General features: G+C 39.7%; 1 protein-coding gene across 1 annotated transcript; it reads left to right on the forward strand.

The window, feature by feature from the left end:
- Positions 1-1,101: 1,101 nt before the first annotated feature.
- Positions 1,102-16,922, forward strand: shisa9b (shisa family member 9b). The gene is made up of 4 exons (XM_029508877.1): positions 1,102-1,756; positions 3,556-3,662; positions 11,136-11,276; positions 13,379-16,922. Exons 1-4 carry the CDS (start codon positions 1,245-1,247, stop codon positions 13,759-13,761), a joined length of 1,143 nt encoding a protein of 380 aa, XP_029364737.1. The 5' UTR covers positions 1,102-1,244; the 3' UTR covers positions 13,762-16,922.
- The last annotated feature ends 1,455 nt before the right edge of the window (positions 16,923-18,377 follow it).

Genomic DNA, 18,377 nt, shown 5'->3' on the forward strand with positions numbered 1-18,377 from the left:
TGTCACGGCCCCTTCATCGTCTGTTACTGTTTGTAAACGATACGTGATTAATAGCTTGTGGTCAGCACGGGGTCTGTTGCGTGAGATGAATGCTGGAGTTTATTGATAAGGTTAATAAAACTCTGATTCAGATCACAGCGTTAGGGTTAGGTTTAGGCAATCTGCAGATATAGGTTGAAGTTTGACCTTAAACAGGAGTCAGTGTCTCTCAGTGTGTCATCAGTACGAACTAGACTGAGAAAACATTTCAATTTAACCATTTTCTGACTACCAGCGGCTGTGATTCATTGCTGTATGTCCACACAGCTCGTGCTTATGTTTTGTATATTTGAAGAACAAAGTTGAAGTCTCAACAGAGCTGTTTTCTTGTTGAAATGGATGAGGCTGTGAATGATGCTTTTCACTTTTGTGTTACAACTGCGTGGGAGAGGTGATGATAACAGAGGCCGAGACGGCCTTAGCTCGGATTTAAATAAAAATTGTACATATTCACATTGTGTTTACTTGCATGTGGTCAAAACTTGTGAGATTTATCTGTTCCTCTTGTTTGATTTCTAATCTCCATTTTTCCTTATTTGAAGTAAAATTCACACCGAAACCAAAATGACCTAATATTTCTGTAAATAAATATTATAAAGTACCATGGATAACTTGGATCCAGCTGTTTGTTATGGTCATTGTCTGGATTAAAAATCTATCAAGCTGCAAACCTGCCCTGTGCGTTTTGGTGTCGAGGTGATTTGCATCGTTGCAGACGACTTTAACAGTCAACACAATAATAAATGGCTGTGAGGTAATTAGAGCGGTGGCACCAAGCTCTCTCTGCCATTGGCTCCCTCCCTCCACCTGATTCCCTCACTCATCGGGGTCCCTTCCACTTTGTGTTGCCCCCCCCATTGTTGGTCTGTGACCGGCTCTGTGGAGGGAAGCATCCTCAGAGGTATCCATCACAGTCCAGCTCGGCCAAAGGCGCCGCTTCAATGATGCGACCGCTCCAAGACCACTTACAATAGTGAGTGAAAGTGCCCGGACTGCCTTTCGGGGACAATTTCAACATTTCTTTTATTTGTCTTCTCTTCTCCCAAAAGGAGAGAAAACGCGCGGCGCTGTGGGCTTTTTACGCATGGAAGTTGGGATCAGCCTGGCCACCTTTACGCATGGCCGTGCGCCGCCCGTCGGACACACGCTGCCGGGCTTGTGAGAGCGCGTCAGGGCGACAGGAGCGGCGGAGACACTGAGAGACGATGCGGGGCGCAGAGCTGCTGCTCGGCTACTTTCTGGTCAAAGTTATGGTGTGCGACGCGGAGGGCGAGCCCGGTCAGCCTGCCGTCGACGGCTTCATGATAGTGACCGGGTTCAACGAGTCCAAGGACGGGGAGAGCGGAGCCACGGAGAGCCCGCACACGGAGGACAAGTGCCGCGGCTACTACGACGTGATGGGCCAGTGGGACCCGCCGTTCGTGTGCCGGACCGGCAGCTACCTGTACTGCTGCGGCACCTGTGGCTTCCGCTTCTGCTGCGCGTTCAAGAGCTCCAGGCTGGACCAGACCACCTGTAAGAACTACGACACCCCGCCGTGGATGATGACGGGGAAGCCTCCTCCGAAGGTGGACATGTCGCAGGACAACGCCAAGGATAAAACAAACCTCATCGTGTACGTGATCTGCGGGGTCGTGGCCATCATGGCACTGATTGGGATTTTCACCAAGCTGGGTTTGGAGAAGACGCACCGACCCCACAGAGAGAACATGTCGAGGTAGGCCGGCCTTTTCCCTGCAGGTACTTCAGAGGAGGGCTAAAATGATGCCATCAACACACAAGTCACACACTGTTAATATTCTTTTAAAAGTGTGCAAACCTCTAAAATAAAGTTCAAGTCTAAAGTTAAAGTTGGATCCAGGAGAGGTGTTTCAATGGGACCACATCAAGTTCACCCTTTAGGAGAGATTTGTAATGAAACTCTTCATGTATCATGTCTGCACAGCAGTAAGTCATACTGCCTGTTGGAAAACTGACATCAGTGGTGTGACAAGTGAGTAGTTTGGCCTCATGTTCATTTTTCTTTTTCCTCTCATTGAGCTTCTTTGTTAAAATCATGACATTTAAATCTCCGAATGAACTATCTGCGTACAAGCGCAGCTCATTTTTGTCGTACATACAAACCTGAAACACACACAATCATTCTTGAGCACACTTAACACATCGGCATAAAGAGCTTTTTGGGCTTGTAGCTCAATCAGGAGAATAAGAAAAACAACACAACATATAATAAATAAATAAGTAATCTGCATCAAGGAGACATTGTGTTGTTTCTGTGCACTCAAGCACAGGTTGTCCCTTTTTCCACTTTCATTTGGATGAGTGGGATTTTGAAATACATTGTACTTTTTAAAAATGGCAATGATGAATATGAGCTGCATAAAAAAAGGAGTTGCTGAACTTGCGCTGTGAAGTTACACTGACTGAAGCAGCCTCTGATCAACTTAAGTCCTGATGTATTTTATCACACATGACCTGAAAATAAAACAATAGTTAAAGTTTAGTCATGGCTTAAGAGTTGTGAACATTTTGAAGCACAGATAGTTGTTGAATAAAATGACGCACTGGGTGGAAAATTTAAGAGTGATTGCAGGAAAGTATGAATTGCCGTGGTTGTTTTTGTAACACGTTAACACCAGTTGAAAGTCGTCTTATTGACGACCTCACCTTCCCACAGTGTGGTAACAGTGCACTCAGACATCACTGTGTGCGAGAGGTGTGAGGCAGCACACGTCTGATAAGCCCCAACACACCTGACAGTGATACTGAATGTGGGCAGAGCTGGGGGACTGGAAACTTGTCAGCTCCACTAATAAGGACAGATACTGAGGGGTCGGGTTACGTTTGATCATTACAGGTCCACACGACGCGTTGTCAGTCCATATCTAGCTGAGGAAGGCGGTCTGAAAAGCCGATGGTCACAGAAAGGGGAGATGTGATATGGTTTAAATGCTCGGATAATGGCATCCATTTTCTGACAGTCTGTCCGATTAGACATTTCCCATGTTGCACTTGGTAGTTCTCAAGAAAAGTGACTAATAGTTGTGTCAAAAGCTGGGGAGAGGACTTCCAAGCCGAGCTTCTTTGTACAGCTGGGTAATCGTGACACGAAGGGGGTGTGAGTGTTGTGAAAGTCAAGATGTGCATGCTTGTGCGTTTGTAAGTGTATTTATGGAGCTGCTTTGATTACAGTTGTAAACCTCTGAAGGTCTGAGGGGAGTTTTGTGGGGTATGAGAAAATAACCGTGATGACGTTATCAGGGTTATCACACTCTGGCATTAGACTGGTTTTTCTGCTTCCAACAGTCCAGCATTTAGTCCCTTCAATAAAAAAAAAAGGCCATGCATCGATCATGCAACTTCAACAAAGCAGATGTGGGCCGATAAAAGAAATCACGTCTGTCACTTAACGTGGACGTGATTGAAAACCTGCTGCGCACTGCTGGCCTGCGCAGAATCTGCAGCCGTTATTTACTGAACGTTTTCCCTTTCTGAGATTTCTCTTTTTCTTCCCAGGGCTCTGGCACACGTGATCCGCCACCCAGCCTCTGAACATACGGACGACATTGGACTTGGCCAGCATTATGAGAACATACAAACCAGAGTCACAGTTAACAGTCTCCGTAAGTACTGTGATGTAAGCGAGCCACACCCCTACGCACGTTACGCAACCTGGTCCACACGTCTACCTCTTCGCCGGCTGCTGCCATCTGCTTTCACTAACCACTGCCTGCAGTGCCACTGCAACATAAATCACACTCAAGTTCCTTTTTATATTTCTGAAACATAAACCAAATGTTGTCCCTACATACGCTCACCTATCCTGAAATAGATGCAGGAAAAAAAAAAAAAAAAAAAAAATAGATCCATCCAAAGTCTTGCAGGCTGGTCTTGCCCTCAGCAATCACTTAACATACACACTAATTACCACCAGTAACCTATCTAACAAGCTTTCTTTCTTAGCCTTACTTATGTACAGTTCATCACACTCTCATTTTCTCAGTCATCAGCAACATCGCCAACACACACCCACACACGCGGAACAGAGTTCTCATTAAAGCTAACTTGCTTACTGCTTTGACAGCTACAGTCAATTAAGATCTCTCAGCCTCTCTCTCTCTCTATCTTGTGTTTCATATTAAAAAAATAAATAAATAAAAAGGTTTTACAGGCAGGCAGCAATTTTGTGGTTATAACCTTAATTTATAAAACGAAATATTTGGCCTAAAGGAGCACAGACGTTTTCATTTTTTATATGAATGACTTGTCCAAAATGTAAATAAAAACTTAAAATGACAAAACATCCAATGCCATGATGGATTTAGGGAAACAATTACAATAATAATTATGAAATAATTCATTAAGCCAGGTGACATAAAAAAAAACCAAAACAGAATCACAGAGAAAGCAAACTGAAATAAAGAAATGACTGTCTTCCTTCATGCAGATGCCTTCCAGGATGTGTCATGCGAGGCAGCTGCAAATAAATATCGGGGATTAACTTGTGCGACGGGCGGCCAGAAGGCTGCATGTTCTCATTAAAGGTGAAGAGTGCAGCAGGTGATGTCGCTGATTAGTTGGGAAGGTTTGCTAATATGCAAAAACACCTGGTCTAATCTGAGGGTGGAATGAAAACCAGCAGATGTGGCAAATTATTACCATATTGCAAACTGTCTCATAGGCAGGTTTCAGCTACGCAAATATTTTAGCATTTTCAATAAGCGGCCGACGTTGATAATTCATTTTAATAAGCCAATTCAAAAGCAGATTTTTTTTTTTTTTTAAGGAAAATCAAGGCAAGGTATAAATGAATGGAATATTCTTCAACCAAAGTGGCTGAGCCAGAAATGACAAAGTTTAGATGCAAAAATATTAATTATTGATATATTAAATTCTGTATTAACAACCCAGAGAAGATTATATTATATTTCTTGGTCATAGCAATATCATTCAGTGAAAAACAGGACACCTGAACTGATACTGTTTCACTAAATATGGTATGCATGGCTACAACAAGTTATTGTGATCTCATTCCAGTGATATTAACTATAAATATCGTAACAAAGACGAGAAATTGAAACCAAAATACAAAAGCAACCTCAGAAATGGATGTTTTCTATTTTAAGAGGCAGATATCTTTCTTTTTTTTTTTTTTTTTTTTTTTAAATCAGGTGAGGTGAGGTGCCAGCTCTGACATGATAATAATTAATCATTCTAAAATCAGAGCGCTCTCTTTCTTACCTTGCCTCCTCACTCCATTAAAAACCAGCCAGCACAGTTTGACAGATGGAGCTGAACGTGAAGTCGTTTAGAAAAATACAGCACAATACCTTTTAATTCATTAAAGTAATTACACGATCCAATAAAACAATGTACTGAGGAATCAACTTTATGCTTGCACATGAAATATTTTTTAGTTACTGTTATTCTGTCTGTGTGAAGATCTCTACTTTGGAAAACAGCATGCGTTCTAACATGTTGTGGTGAGCTCACATATATTAGACCAACTCTAAATGGGAACAGCAGGAAACCTGTGCTCTGATTTAAAATCCCATTTGCCCTGCTATTCCCTCAAGAGAAGCAAAGAAGAAAGAAAAGATCAATGATGTCAGCAAACTAATAATAATATTATTCTAGAACAAGTGAAGTCTCAAAGGTTATGCCACGTTTTGGTAAAAAAAAAAAAAAAAAAAGATGAAAAACTGAATTGGAAATGTGTAAGTTATCTCACCCCACCTGTCAAAAAAAAAAAAAAAACCACTAACACTTCTCCTAGTGATAACTTCACATCGAATTCTAGTTTGAGACTGTGTTTTCTGACGGAAGGCTTCACCTCCATACTAATTTGCTAAACCGCATAGAAATGACATATTTACTATATAGAACAAATTTGAAAATGTCTTGTCAACATGAAGAAGTCCAGCTGCTTCCTACGAAACACTCCAAGTCAAAACAAATATAATTTGTATGCAAAATGACACAATAAAAATATATATTTGACTATTTCACTATTGCCCAAGCATTTGCCTCAACATAATCCCTCTGGGGTAAGAGCAGCACATCAGAGCATTATTTTGGCATGATGACGGATGTGTGTTTTTAATTTTCTGACCTTGATCATAGAGATCCAGGCTATAGTATGCTGGCTGTCGTATCTCACAGGGAGGTGAGGGATTTATCCTGTGTAAGTGAGATGGAGACGGCCCAGGGGTGGCCATTGTTGGTTTTTTTTTTTTTTTTTTTGACAGCAATCTTTGCAAGGGTACAAGGAGAGGTGATATTTTTTCTATTTGCTACATTAATCCATCCTGTACTTGTCCTCTCCAGCTGTGCTCTCCAGTGGCAGGTGTGACTGTGCCACAGCTATAATGGCCGCTGTATATTACAGATACTGGTGCAAAGCAGTGATTGAAAAGCTCCAGAGGGAGCACCTGTTCCTCATCTGTTGCCTGTCAAAGATAACAAAATCTGTTAGACTGGGCTCTGAGCTCTCTTTCTCCTCAAGACACCGGTAATACAGATTTTGTGAGCTGGGACTCTTTGGCTACCAGCACGATCGTGTTCATGTCCTGCTGGCCATGTGCGCACACAGGCCAATTGTGAAGTGTGGCCTCTTTTTACTCCAGGCAGGCTGCCAGGGAGAAAAAAGTCTCCGCTCACTGCCAATACTCCACTGGTGCGTGACACTCCATTTCCTCACTGCCAGATAGAAATGTATTTCAGCTGCATTAGCTCTGACAGCAGCTGAGAAATCGCTACCAAATCTAGAGTCTACCTGTAGTTCTATTTTCCACCTGCCACATACATATACATAGATCATCACGAATTTAGAACAGAGGGAGCTTGAGAATGTTTGGATGGAGACGCAAGTAATTGCAAAGTAATTGCCGCTTTCAGTAGTTTATGAAATTAGAACGTAATCTTAAATTTTAATCGAATTTCCCCAATGGGGATCAATAAAGTATTATCTAAATTTCCCCCGTAGTGACAAGTGTAAAGACAGAAACAATGTGACCATTTGCCAGTGAAGACGCAACTTTTTGTGCATTTTTAAAATGAGAAAATCACCATCATGGTGAAGAGCATTTATTTGGAGGGTGTGAGCTACATTTAAAGGTGTGAATGGAAAAGGCTTTTTACACCATCCCGACTGCCACAAATCTCCAGCAGTATCATGTGTGACTCAAACTTCAAAATGAAAAGTCATTTTTAGGAGTTTTTTCAGGAACAACAGAAGATACTTGATAAAAAAAATGTAAAAATAAAAAATTCTGAACACTACCATAGATTTAGTTTGAGGTACTGGGTCAGTCCCATCAAGCTGATCTAATCTGAATTGCTTCGAAGGGAAGACTGGGTTAGGGTTAGGGTTAAATATATCGCTTGCTCATTCAAGCAACTGATGTAGGTGCGTAGAAAAGTGTTAACCTGAAAGAGAGAAAATACTGCGTGCTCGCTCAGCATCAAAACTTACTGGTCATCATATTGGTCCCTCTACATATTTATTGTGATGCAAAGCAAGAGTGGTGTGCAGAATTTATCTTTTAGATGACAAGATAATAAATGAATGCCATGGATATGGAAATGCGTTTCATGTTGCATGACCATAATTTGTTAATTTTTTGAAGAATTCTGGGACCCTGCTGCTTAGTACAGACATCTATTGTTCTCTATCAGTTATAGTATCTAAGTTTCTCTAATCTTTCCCTCCTCTGAAGCTTTTACCACTGAGTTATATTTTTGGCAGTGGATCTTAAAGTCTTGAGTGACACAAACAAACTTGTTTTCCGTTACATAATTTAAAACAGCACGAATAACTCACAATTCAACATACTACGTGCTTTGAACTCCACTGTCTTGATCATTAAAGAGCAAGTCCACTTAAAAATCACAGTGAAATCTTTATACCACAAAGGTATAAATTTTGGCCATAGATCTGGAGGAGTCCTTGGTTTTATCTGTTTCTAGTTTGATTCCTGAAACTCCCCATCCACCTGTCTCTGCCAGAAATCAATCCGACGCCTACAGTTAGTTCAAAATGCTGCAACTTGGCACCTCACTCACAATGTGTTCATCTCACCCCTGTTTTTAGCATCCTTGCACTGGATGCCTGTTTATTTCACTACTGATTTTAGATTTATTACAATCACTCTTGCCGCGCCAGGTGGGAGGAGGCTGGCCGCTTCCTTCATTTCTGTGCTTCCCCATCTGAGTCAGGATGCAGTCTGAGACACTCTGGGGTGCACTGCAGTCAGAGGAAATCATACTTGCAGAGTAGTATGCCCAATTAATTTTTTTAATACATATTTTTTCTTTGTTTTTTAATTGTTGGTTATTTACTTGCATCCATTTGTTTGTTTTACATTTACTGATTGTATTGACATATGCTATTTTGTCATTAGAGTTAATTGATTATTATTAATTGAGTTTTCTGCATCATAAACACGATGTTTGTAAGCAAAGCACTTTTTTTCTTGTAAAACTAGATAAACTCTACATTAGTGATATGGATATAGAGTTTTGAATGTTATGTGCTTCAGAAGCCTGACAGAAGTGGCCAGATATTGACTGGGAGAGGAGAATATTTTCACTGACTTGAAAGTAGGTTGCCTGTAAATAAGAGCACCCTTCTCCTTGTACCATTTATTTCAGGGCATACAGCTCCCAAAATACTCCCTTAAATCTTTGATGAGTTTCAGGGAGGTGTCTGTGTCTGGAGTGTTAACTCGCTTATTTCCCCGCAACAATGATGGAGTCTCTAACCTTACAAGTCTCCAGAAGTGGCCTACTTTCTCCCAGCAGCTGAAATGAAAGCTGTGACATTGACAACAATACGGGCACAAATGAAACTCAGCCAACATAAAGTCAGAAATATTTTGAGATAAACAACCTTTAAACTAAACTGAGTTTGACATCCTGACAATAGCAAAGTCGCCTCAGATGCAAACCAAAGCGCTGCGATCAATAATTAACTGCAGCGAAGTCTATTCAAATCTAATATGAGTCCATGTTTCTTCTGGACACTTGAGATCCTGAAGATATCCAGCCAACTGGAAGCTTTTATGTTTTTTTTTACTAACATTGGGACACAACTATTTGTCCAAGGCAACAAATATTTACTTCCAATGGTTTCTGCCTCGAAGGGGATACCCTGAGTCTGACCTTGACTGGGTTATCAGATAGGTCCAATAGTGCTCAGATGGTATAGATTACAAAGCAGCTGCTGAGTGAGTGGCTCAGCTGAAGAGGACATCACAATAGCTTTGCGTGGTTGAACTAGCTCACCTGACATAAAACGTCATGTGGCCAAATTTTATCAAAACATTCTTGTTTGTGTTGTTCTTTACCTCAGACTGCGGGATATCAGTGTGTTATTGTGGTTCAATAAATAAATAAAAAAAAAAAAAAAAAAAGAAGAAGAAGATGTAAATCCATTGTAGTCTATGGAAGCAGAATTTAATCTGCTTCCACCTTAAACAAGATCACACTGAATTGAGAGCCTGTGTGTGTGGCCCACTTGCAGTGAAAGGTGTGAAACTGAAACAGGTCAACAAGCTCAAAAAGGAACCAAAGTAACACAGATACAGCAGATTGGACGCAGGCATCCGCTTCCACGTTTGTGAGAGTCAGAATATTTTGGTAGTAACACAGTCAAATGTCATCAGCTACAAAGACTACTAAGACAACTATCCCGCTGCACATGTGTAAAACCTAATGAACTAGTTCCTTTCAGATATATAAAAAGATTTAATGAGTGAACACCACTTCAGCTGTGAGATTAATAAGGTATTTGTACATGTGAAAGTGTGGAGCAGCCTTAACAACTTGGGGTTTTTAACAAGGCTTTCAATAAAAGTGAATAACAGGAGCTTGTTATAAAGAAATCCATACAGTAAGGAGAGCTCTGTGGCGCCATCAATCTTTGGCAGCCTGGAGTGACCTCCAAATCTGATCCTCCTCATTACACCACCCTCTTGTCGAGGTTGAAGCTAGGTGAAAGAACTGTTGAAGCTGTCCTCCGCATCATTTCATGAGACAGCATTGATAATTTGAGACTTTCCAAATTAATTAGCACGGTAATAAAATTTCTTGCTGACCAGCGGGGAATAAGAGGCTAATTAACCCATTTTTTTTGTATTAATGATCTGTTTTTATCAGACACGTTCTGGAACAAGGACTAGAGGACTCTCCACATTTTAAAGTTTATAAACTTTTAACCATTAACAATGGCCGTGAAGATGATGCAGGCGGTGGTGACAGAGGGTTAATGCTGGCCACATGTCCTTTAATGGAAACTACTTGTATTGAGGCAAATAATTTTTAAAACGTTATGACCTTTAAAATAATCACTATAGCGATTCAGTGACATATCAAAGGGGATGATAATATCTAAAGCTTTCAGAGCCCCAATTCTTCAGTTTTTTATTTAAATCTCTGCAGTTCACCTCAAATAAAAAACATTAAAAGGCAGAAAAGGTGGCAGGTGACAGGGACATTGTTCAAAGAAAAACAAAGAAGAAAATAAGCAATATTTCAGAGAAAACAGGCCTTTTCCAGCAATCAAGAAATTGGTTATCTTCCAGCTGTGCTCCAGATATTAATGAGGCCTAGAAAACTATTCCAAAAGTTCTGAAGTGCTAACTCTGTCTATATGTTGTGTGTATATATGTGTGTATGTATAGCATAATATACAGCACACAACGCTGTTTTCAAACTGGTGTCACTGAATTGTATGTTCCTCTAATCTCCTGCAATCTCGGCGGAGAAGACGCTCTGAACATCTGTGTCCTCTGTCATGCCAGTAGGCAGGGGGCCAGTCTATTTGCTGTGCACCCCTTAATTTACCAGATGTCTACTGTAGGATTAGCACAGCGTTACAAAGAGCAGTCATGACTCTCCAGCTGCGTCCCCACAAAAAGCCTACTTAAGAGAAAGTGACACTACCTACTTGCAGAAACCACTATTGTATATTCACATGCTGATTTATATCCTGGGATTTCAAAATTGTGTTACAATCAATTAGAGGAAACCAATTTAAATAAATCAACAACAGTGACTAATTTCTGTATTAATCGTTTGTGTTTTCTTTCCTTTAGATAGCAGCCAGATGAACAACGTGGTGCAAACGTCAACTTTAATAACTCAGCCTTACCCGGCTGTGGGACAGATCACCAGCCCTTATGAGCAACAGAATCCTGCCAAGGATCTCAACAAGTATGCCACGCTCAAGGCTGTGGGTAAGGAGCTGTTTACAGTGAGCCATAATGATGAAAAAGCTCTTTGCATTTATCATTCAAGCTGATTAGGTAGCTATATATGTGGTTTTTAAAATAAAAGAATAAAAAACTGCTGTATCTGTTAGGAAACTTGACGGTCTGACTTTTCAGTAAGCAATTACTGATATCAGAAAATATGTCTCAGACAGCTTTTAATGTGTTATTTGCTTCAGATTCCTGCTGAAACATCTTGATAGAAATGGACTTTTCCTTGAAATAGAAACTTCTCTGGTCCTTAATGCAAATAAATGGCTGGCAGTTAATCCATAGTGCTTCAATGCCAACAGAGAGGGGAACTAAAAGTTTATTTATAGAAGTAAGTTTGTTGTTCTTCTCCTGAGCTAATTTTGGAAAGACTGGAGCCAGTCAGCGCCTGGAGAAGAAGCATTTCAAACAAGGAGTATTTGTAAATACCAAAATTGTACCACTAAGCAAGGTGCTGCTATGAATAATAATAAAACAAAAAAACTACATCACTATCAGCATTGAATAAAAATAGATCAAACAGCTACTGCATTGCAAAATAAGAAATAAGAAATCCTTGGTATGGACATTTGGCAGTGAGGTGACTCACAATAACCACACAACCTGTATAAATCAGCTGTAATAAACAGCATCAGGCATATCCAGCATTTTACCACTGAAAGTCTGCATTATAAAAGTTAAACTCAAATTCAAATTCAAATTCCAACTTCAATATTAAAATATCAAAGCCTTAGCAGTATTAAATGTTGGTGATGAGGTTTCATGGTGTTTGAAGGAGCTGAACTCCCAGTTCCTTTCCAACTGATTCCTGCTGCAGAATGGTAATATTCTTCTCATAATGTTGCAAATACAAGGAGATAAAAAAAAAAATATCTCAATAAAAAAGAGAAGTGAGCAGAAAGTGTGGAGTGAAAATATTTGAACCTATTCAGCAGTGTAACAGGAGTCTTTTTATAGCTTTGACTTTAATCAATTAGCCGTGTTTGACAGACCTGGCCAGAGAAATCAGCATGCACGTAGTAGATGCAATCACATGAAACAGCTCGCTCGCTTCGTGATTCACTTGAGCAGATGAAGCTTCACCACAGCTAATCCACTGAAGTATCGTCAAACAAACTGATCATTAGGGAAAATAGAAATAGAGCAAATCTGAGCTAATGAGATTAGGGACATAAGACAATTAGGAGCAATCAAAAGACAAATGAGTTGTGGCACGGTGATAGGAAGCAGCTATACTGTACGCCGTGAGTTCATGTGAGCCTCTGTGAGCCTCTGTGTTTGTAGTGTTCATCCAGGTGCACTGATGCTGGGGTAAAAGGTTGTGCTGCTGTAAAGGATGTGCTCCTTATCACTACATCGTTTGTTTGAAACAGAGCCCAGACAGAGACATTTCATTAAAAAAAAAAAATAATAAATAATAATAATCTGAAACGTTAGTATAAAATTCAATTAGTTCTGATGTGAATGCTGTTTTCGGATGTTGTCGGTACCAACTCGAACTACAACAGCTGTTGGGAGATGATGAGAGGAAGACAAATGTCAAAAGACAAGATATGCTGTGCTGTGGTCTACTGGTACACGTCTGAGGTTTGCTGCGTTCCCGGTTTAAAATTCAGATGTGGGAAAAAAACAAAACAAAACGCACGCACGCACACACACACACACACACACACACACATTGGCACAATTTTAATTTTTCCTAATGCCTGATGGGAAGGCCTAATATGAAAACATGCAGTAATTTTACTTAGCAATCAGGTTCATAATGAATAACTGGTATTGCACTTACTTGAGCAACTTGTGCTACATTTTTTTTTAATCAAGTAATTCTGCAGGATGTCAGGACATGCAATGTTAGGTGTGAACAGTACATTCCTATTTTAATGAAGTTACTAAGAAGAAACCTGGTAATGACGCTCAGTTAGATTACTCGGCTTGAGCTCTCTCTTTGTTTCGTTCCCCAGTTTTTAGCTACTTTCTGACCTTTGCACCTAGCGTGGAATTAACAAGTGACAAAAAAAAAAAAAAAAAAACAACCAAAAAACCAAAAAACACGTGTTTACTTGTGTATTTTTTAGCAGAGAAAGCTAATGACAGCTTCTACAGTAACCGTCGGCAAGTGATCGAGATGACAACCAAAGGCAGCCTTCCCATGGAAGCTGTGGATATGGAGCCAGAGCCCAGTAATCCCTACAGCCCGCCCAGACAGCTGTCTTCAAAGCAGAATGGACACAAGTACAAAAGCCCCAAAAGCCACAGTTCCCAGACGCTCTGCTACGGCTCCAGCAGCTCGGCCAGCCCAGCGGTGCTAAGGTCCTGGGAGAGCAAGGAGATGTTGGGACACAGACAGAGCTACGGCCCAAAGAAACTCTGCGTCGTAGAGAAGGAGCTGCACACCACTCGCTACATGCTCCCACAGCCATACTTTGTCACCAACAGCAAGACAGAAGTGACAGTATGAGGGACTGTCTTCACGGCAATCTTAAAAGAAGTCCACTTTTAACAAAGACAGTGACTGCTGAGCGAGGTTGCTTTTGCAAGGAAGCAGCTCAGACTCCTGTATGTGCAGTCATGCATGTAATGGGTAGCATTTAAGATGCTCAGTATCAATCCCACCGCCTTAGAAAGGCCTAGTGGTGAATATATTGTCATCAATATTCATGTAATCCAAGTGCTAAAAGAAAACACACAAGCTAAATAAATCATACATGGCAGTCATCAATATTCTCTAAGATGTCAAAGGACCTGAAAATTAGAGCGTCTATAGTCTAACTTTTCTTAAATCAACAGTGTGTAAATGAGAAACCCTTTGTTTGCTGTATTTAATTAAGGTTGAGGACTTGATGGTTTATTGGGTATGAGTGAAATGCGTCACTGTGGATTTTATAGATGTTTGAAAAAGGCTGGTACGGCGTATATGATTACAAGTAAAAATGCAGTGCAGTGATTTTGGCTTGCCTATCTTAGGCAGATACGTTTAATAAAGTTACCAGAAAAAAATTTAAGCATTCCAAATTATCATTTTTAAAACTTATTTATTTATTTTATATTAAAGGACTATCAGTAATTTAGCTAAGAACTGTTTGGATTACGAAAAATGTCAAAAAGTAGGTTGATTTCCAAATTGATGTGTGTTCACTCTGGGGACAAGTCATAAGCTTAGTTTATCAGTCAGCATTCATGAAATATAAACAGCTGAGTTTGTGAAAGCATTAATTGATGACTTAAATAACATAAGCTCCATTTTGTGAATGCAATGTCACTTTAGCTGTCTCATTTTGAAGGAAAACTGCATTCAAATCAATAACTGATACTAATTTCTATGACAACTAGGAGATGTAGCTGCAGATTGTTGAACCAGTGTTGTATTGGTGTAATAGTGCCTCTCATCAGTACCAGCATGTGTGTGATTATCCTAGAGTACACTGTTGATGAAGCCCCAGGATTAGGATGGTGATTGGTCTTATTCTTAGAAATCCATTATGCCCCCAACAAATATTATTTTTGGTGTAAATGGTGGCTCACAGTTTCAATCAGTGTGTGTAATTAATGTGTTTTTAATCCAAATTCTCACATTTAATGAATTTATCTGGTCTAATTGCAAGTGGCAACAGTTGCTAAATGCATTGTTGGAGGTTATCAGTTCATGAACTTTTAAGTGAAAATGTAAAAAAAAAAAAATAGTAAAGTGTTTTTTATCTGCCTGTTGCTATATACAACAAAACGGGTCCTCTAAATACATCCAGACAATTAGTTAGATGAGCAATGTGCTACTCAGAAATATTGATTTGGTAATATTGGGAAAAACCTTTTATCCCATTTGACGTACCAATACTGAGACCAAACTAAAACAGGACACCGCAATACTAGAATTCATGCCACACCTGGCAAAAACTTTTTGGCAAGCAGGGCTTTCAGGAGCAGCCAGTCATGTGTCGCACAGATTTACCAGCCAAGCAATACAAAAAGATGCCTGCAAGTTGTGCTCATTCTTTCAAGCAGCCGAGGACAAAGCTACACTCATAGCTGAGTGTGAAGTGGGAATAGCTCGTAGAAAGCTATATTCATGTCTTCTTAAGTCCATTTCTTACAAAATAAAAACAAAACAAGGGCAGAAATGCTGTAGACTGTTGTCTTTGGGTAGCTATAACAACTGTATGCACTGTACTATACACAATGTACAGCTGGTGCACTAAACTGTCCTTTCACAATATTAATAAACTATCCGTTTTCATTTCAAAGATCTACTTCTACATATACAGAAATCTGTTATTTAAACTATTCAAACACAGCTGAGACTTTTTTTTTTATTTATGCAAACGATCCAATATTGTATAGTCATCTATCACTTGTTTTGTGAAATAGAACTTGTTTTACTGAAATCACGAACAATAAGCTGAAGTACACCATATTTACACATGAGGAGTTCATGTAATAATAATGTGAATGTGCTTGCATTGCCACAGTAATGAGAACTGAGCCCAATGATCAAAGGTAAAATAGAGTTCGATATGTTGGTTACTAATTCTTTGTTTCACTGTTGGCTCACTATCTGATTACCTAATTGCTCTAATAGATGTTATAATGTGTTTTTTATGTACATCATAATTTAATTTTGGTTCGAGATCATCTGTTAACTATATTTACATGTATGTTTGATAGTTTGCATCCTCCATTTATGCTGAAAAATGACTGAGCATTTATGTGTTTTCCATGCATTGTTGTGCGTAAAACTACAATCCCCATGTTGCACGTGTCCTGCAAAAACCTTGAATCTCTCTTGTCAAGCTGAATGATATGGAACTACAGTTAATTCAGTTTAATTGTGGTGAAATAGTAACAGTGCAGCCTGGACATGTCCAAGGTTTATGAAACATTTTGTTAATGTGGAAAACCTCAATGGCTGCCTTTCACGGTGATATAGGGCCTCTGTTAGATAGTGCATGGCAACAACTTCACCCTATTTTCTTGTATTAGATATACTCTCCAGTGTAACCAACTTTGGGTAAAGGAAGTGTTTATGGGCGTTGAACGAGTGTAGCACGGTGTTTGTGGACTTCATTAAACATTCCAGCTGACTGGAAGAAATGTCAGTAAAGTTACGCAGCTTTAAGTCTTGTTATTGGTTTATTCAGACTGACTTTTCCTTATTTTTAACTGAAAAAATGAAACACATGGCAAAAGAAAAACAACTAAGAAACAAATTTTCAGAGAACTAAGTTGTCTGTAAGGTTTTTGGGTCTTATTTGAGCTCTTCTTCCTTTCCAAACTATGATTTAGCTGGTTCGATTGGCTGCCCCCTCAACACCACACCAGATGGTATCATTACAACATGGAAGAGTGCAGCCAGAGGACCTCTTCGGTATAACATATACAGTTTATCAGACTTTCTGTTTTTGCCTGATCCAGCTATTAAAAAAAAGTGAAGTATAAACTGGCTGCATTAAAATCATTTTTAAGAACAGTCTCTTTGCAAAACTTCTTTCAAGCCATATTGTTATTTGTCTATTTGACCCATTATTTGGGCCCATAAATATTTTGATTTTATAGTGTAGTAAGAAGAACAAAAACAATTCTTCCACCTAAGTTATTCAAGACTGTTAACACAACGAGGATAGCCAAATACAACCTCACATCAATACTTATTCAGTCTCAGCACCAGGAGACACACACATGGATTTCCTCATTGGAACTTGACTACAGATATACCACAGAGAGGTGTTCGTGAAGGGGCTGCCACTCTCATGTGAAACGTTCAATATGTGCTTATCTGTCACGGCCTGGACAAATAAAGGAGCTGAATCGATTCTGCCAAGTACTGATGCCTGCTGGATTTATTTTAACTCCATGGAGAGTCTTAAGTTTGTCTCTTGTGGTTAAGTGGACTGCAGGGTTGAAGAAAAAGAACAACAGCAGTAGAACAGCACAATTACAAAGGGGACCGAAGCGGGCTCTCTGTATATAGGAGCATTGAGAAAGACTAACATAGACACACAATCTGCCATGCAACACAGGAAAAGCGCCACTTCTCTTGACTTTCAAAGTTATTAGCACAGAGGTATAAGCAATTCACTTCATCCTTTGCAGGTATGCAGTTACAAATATAAACTTATGTACTTTTGGACTTCAATCCATGTAGGACCTGTTACTGCAGATTTCTCCTGTTTACAGCCGCACTGCTCCTCAGAACTATCTGTTTTAACACGCCTCTGGGAGCACTGTCATTTTCTTGAACACGCCAGGAGACATTCTTGTTAATTAGCAAATGATGTTTCCTACCACCAGGGTGGATCCCTCTGGAGATGAAATCTTCACAATAACCTAATTCAGTCAGATGGAGGGGCAAAGCCACGTCCTGGTGGAAATCTTGATTCTGCAGCACTGGGATGAAACAAAACAAAAACAATTAAACAAATAACAACAACAAAAAAAAAAAAGAATAATAAGAAGAAAAGATTTAAACTGAAATAACGCTGGACTGTGCTTTTCATATGAAGCCAGGAAGGAAATTAGGTAAAATAAAAATGTGATTGCGGATTGGCATACTGAAATATTCACTGGAGTAAATAATTAAGTCCACACAGCTTTTAAAGAAGAGAACCCTCTGAGATCGAATAAGTGCATGACAGACCATGGTCACTGCCGCCGCATGCGTTTAGTGCGTTCCTTTCATAATCCATAATCTCTCATGTGTGAGAACAGATTGTTCTCCTTTTTGAAAATTTTGTTAAAAGTTTGTAAAATGTGTGTGGCTCCATTTCAGCGGCAACAGACGGGTTTATAGTTGGACCTGTAAGGTATGGATTTATAAAGTCTTCTGAGCTGTTCAACAATGCATGCAAAGTTTGCTTTTGGTTCGAATTTTTCACTTTTGTCTTCCATCTAAAGCGACGAGTGAATATATATATAGGTAATTTGATATGAGAGTTGAGCTAATTCTCCATTCACCCATCAATCTACCCAATGATCCCGTCAACACTCATCTAAACCACCTCCACAAATCTAGACTGAGACTGCAATCGTTGTCTGAACCATTACACCCAGTGATTAACCAATGGAACAGCTGACTCTGCTGGC

Source organism: Echeneis naucrates, chromosome 8 (assembly GCF_900963305.1).
Source record: "Echeneis naucrates chromosome 8, fEcheNa1.1, whole genome shotgun sequence".
Classification (NCBI taxonomy): domain Eukaryota; kingdom Metazoa; phylum Chordata; class Actinopteri; order Carangiformes; family Echeneidae; genus Echeneis; species Echeneis naucrates.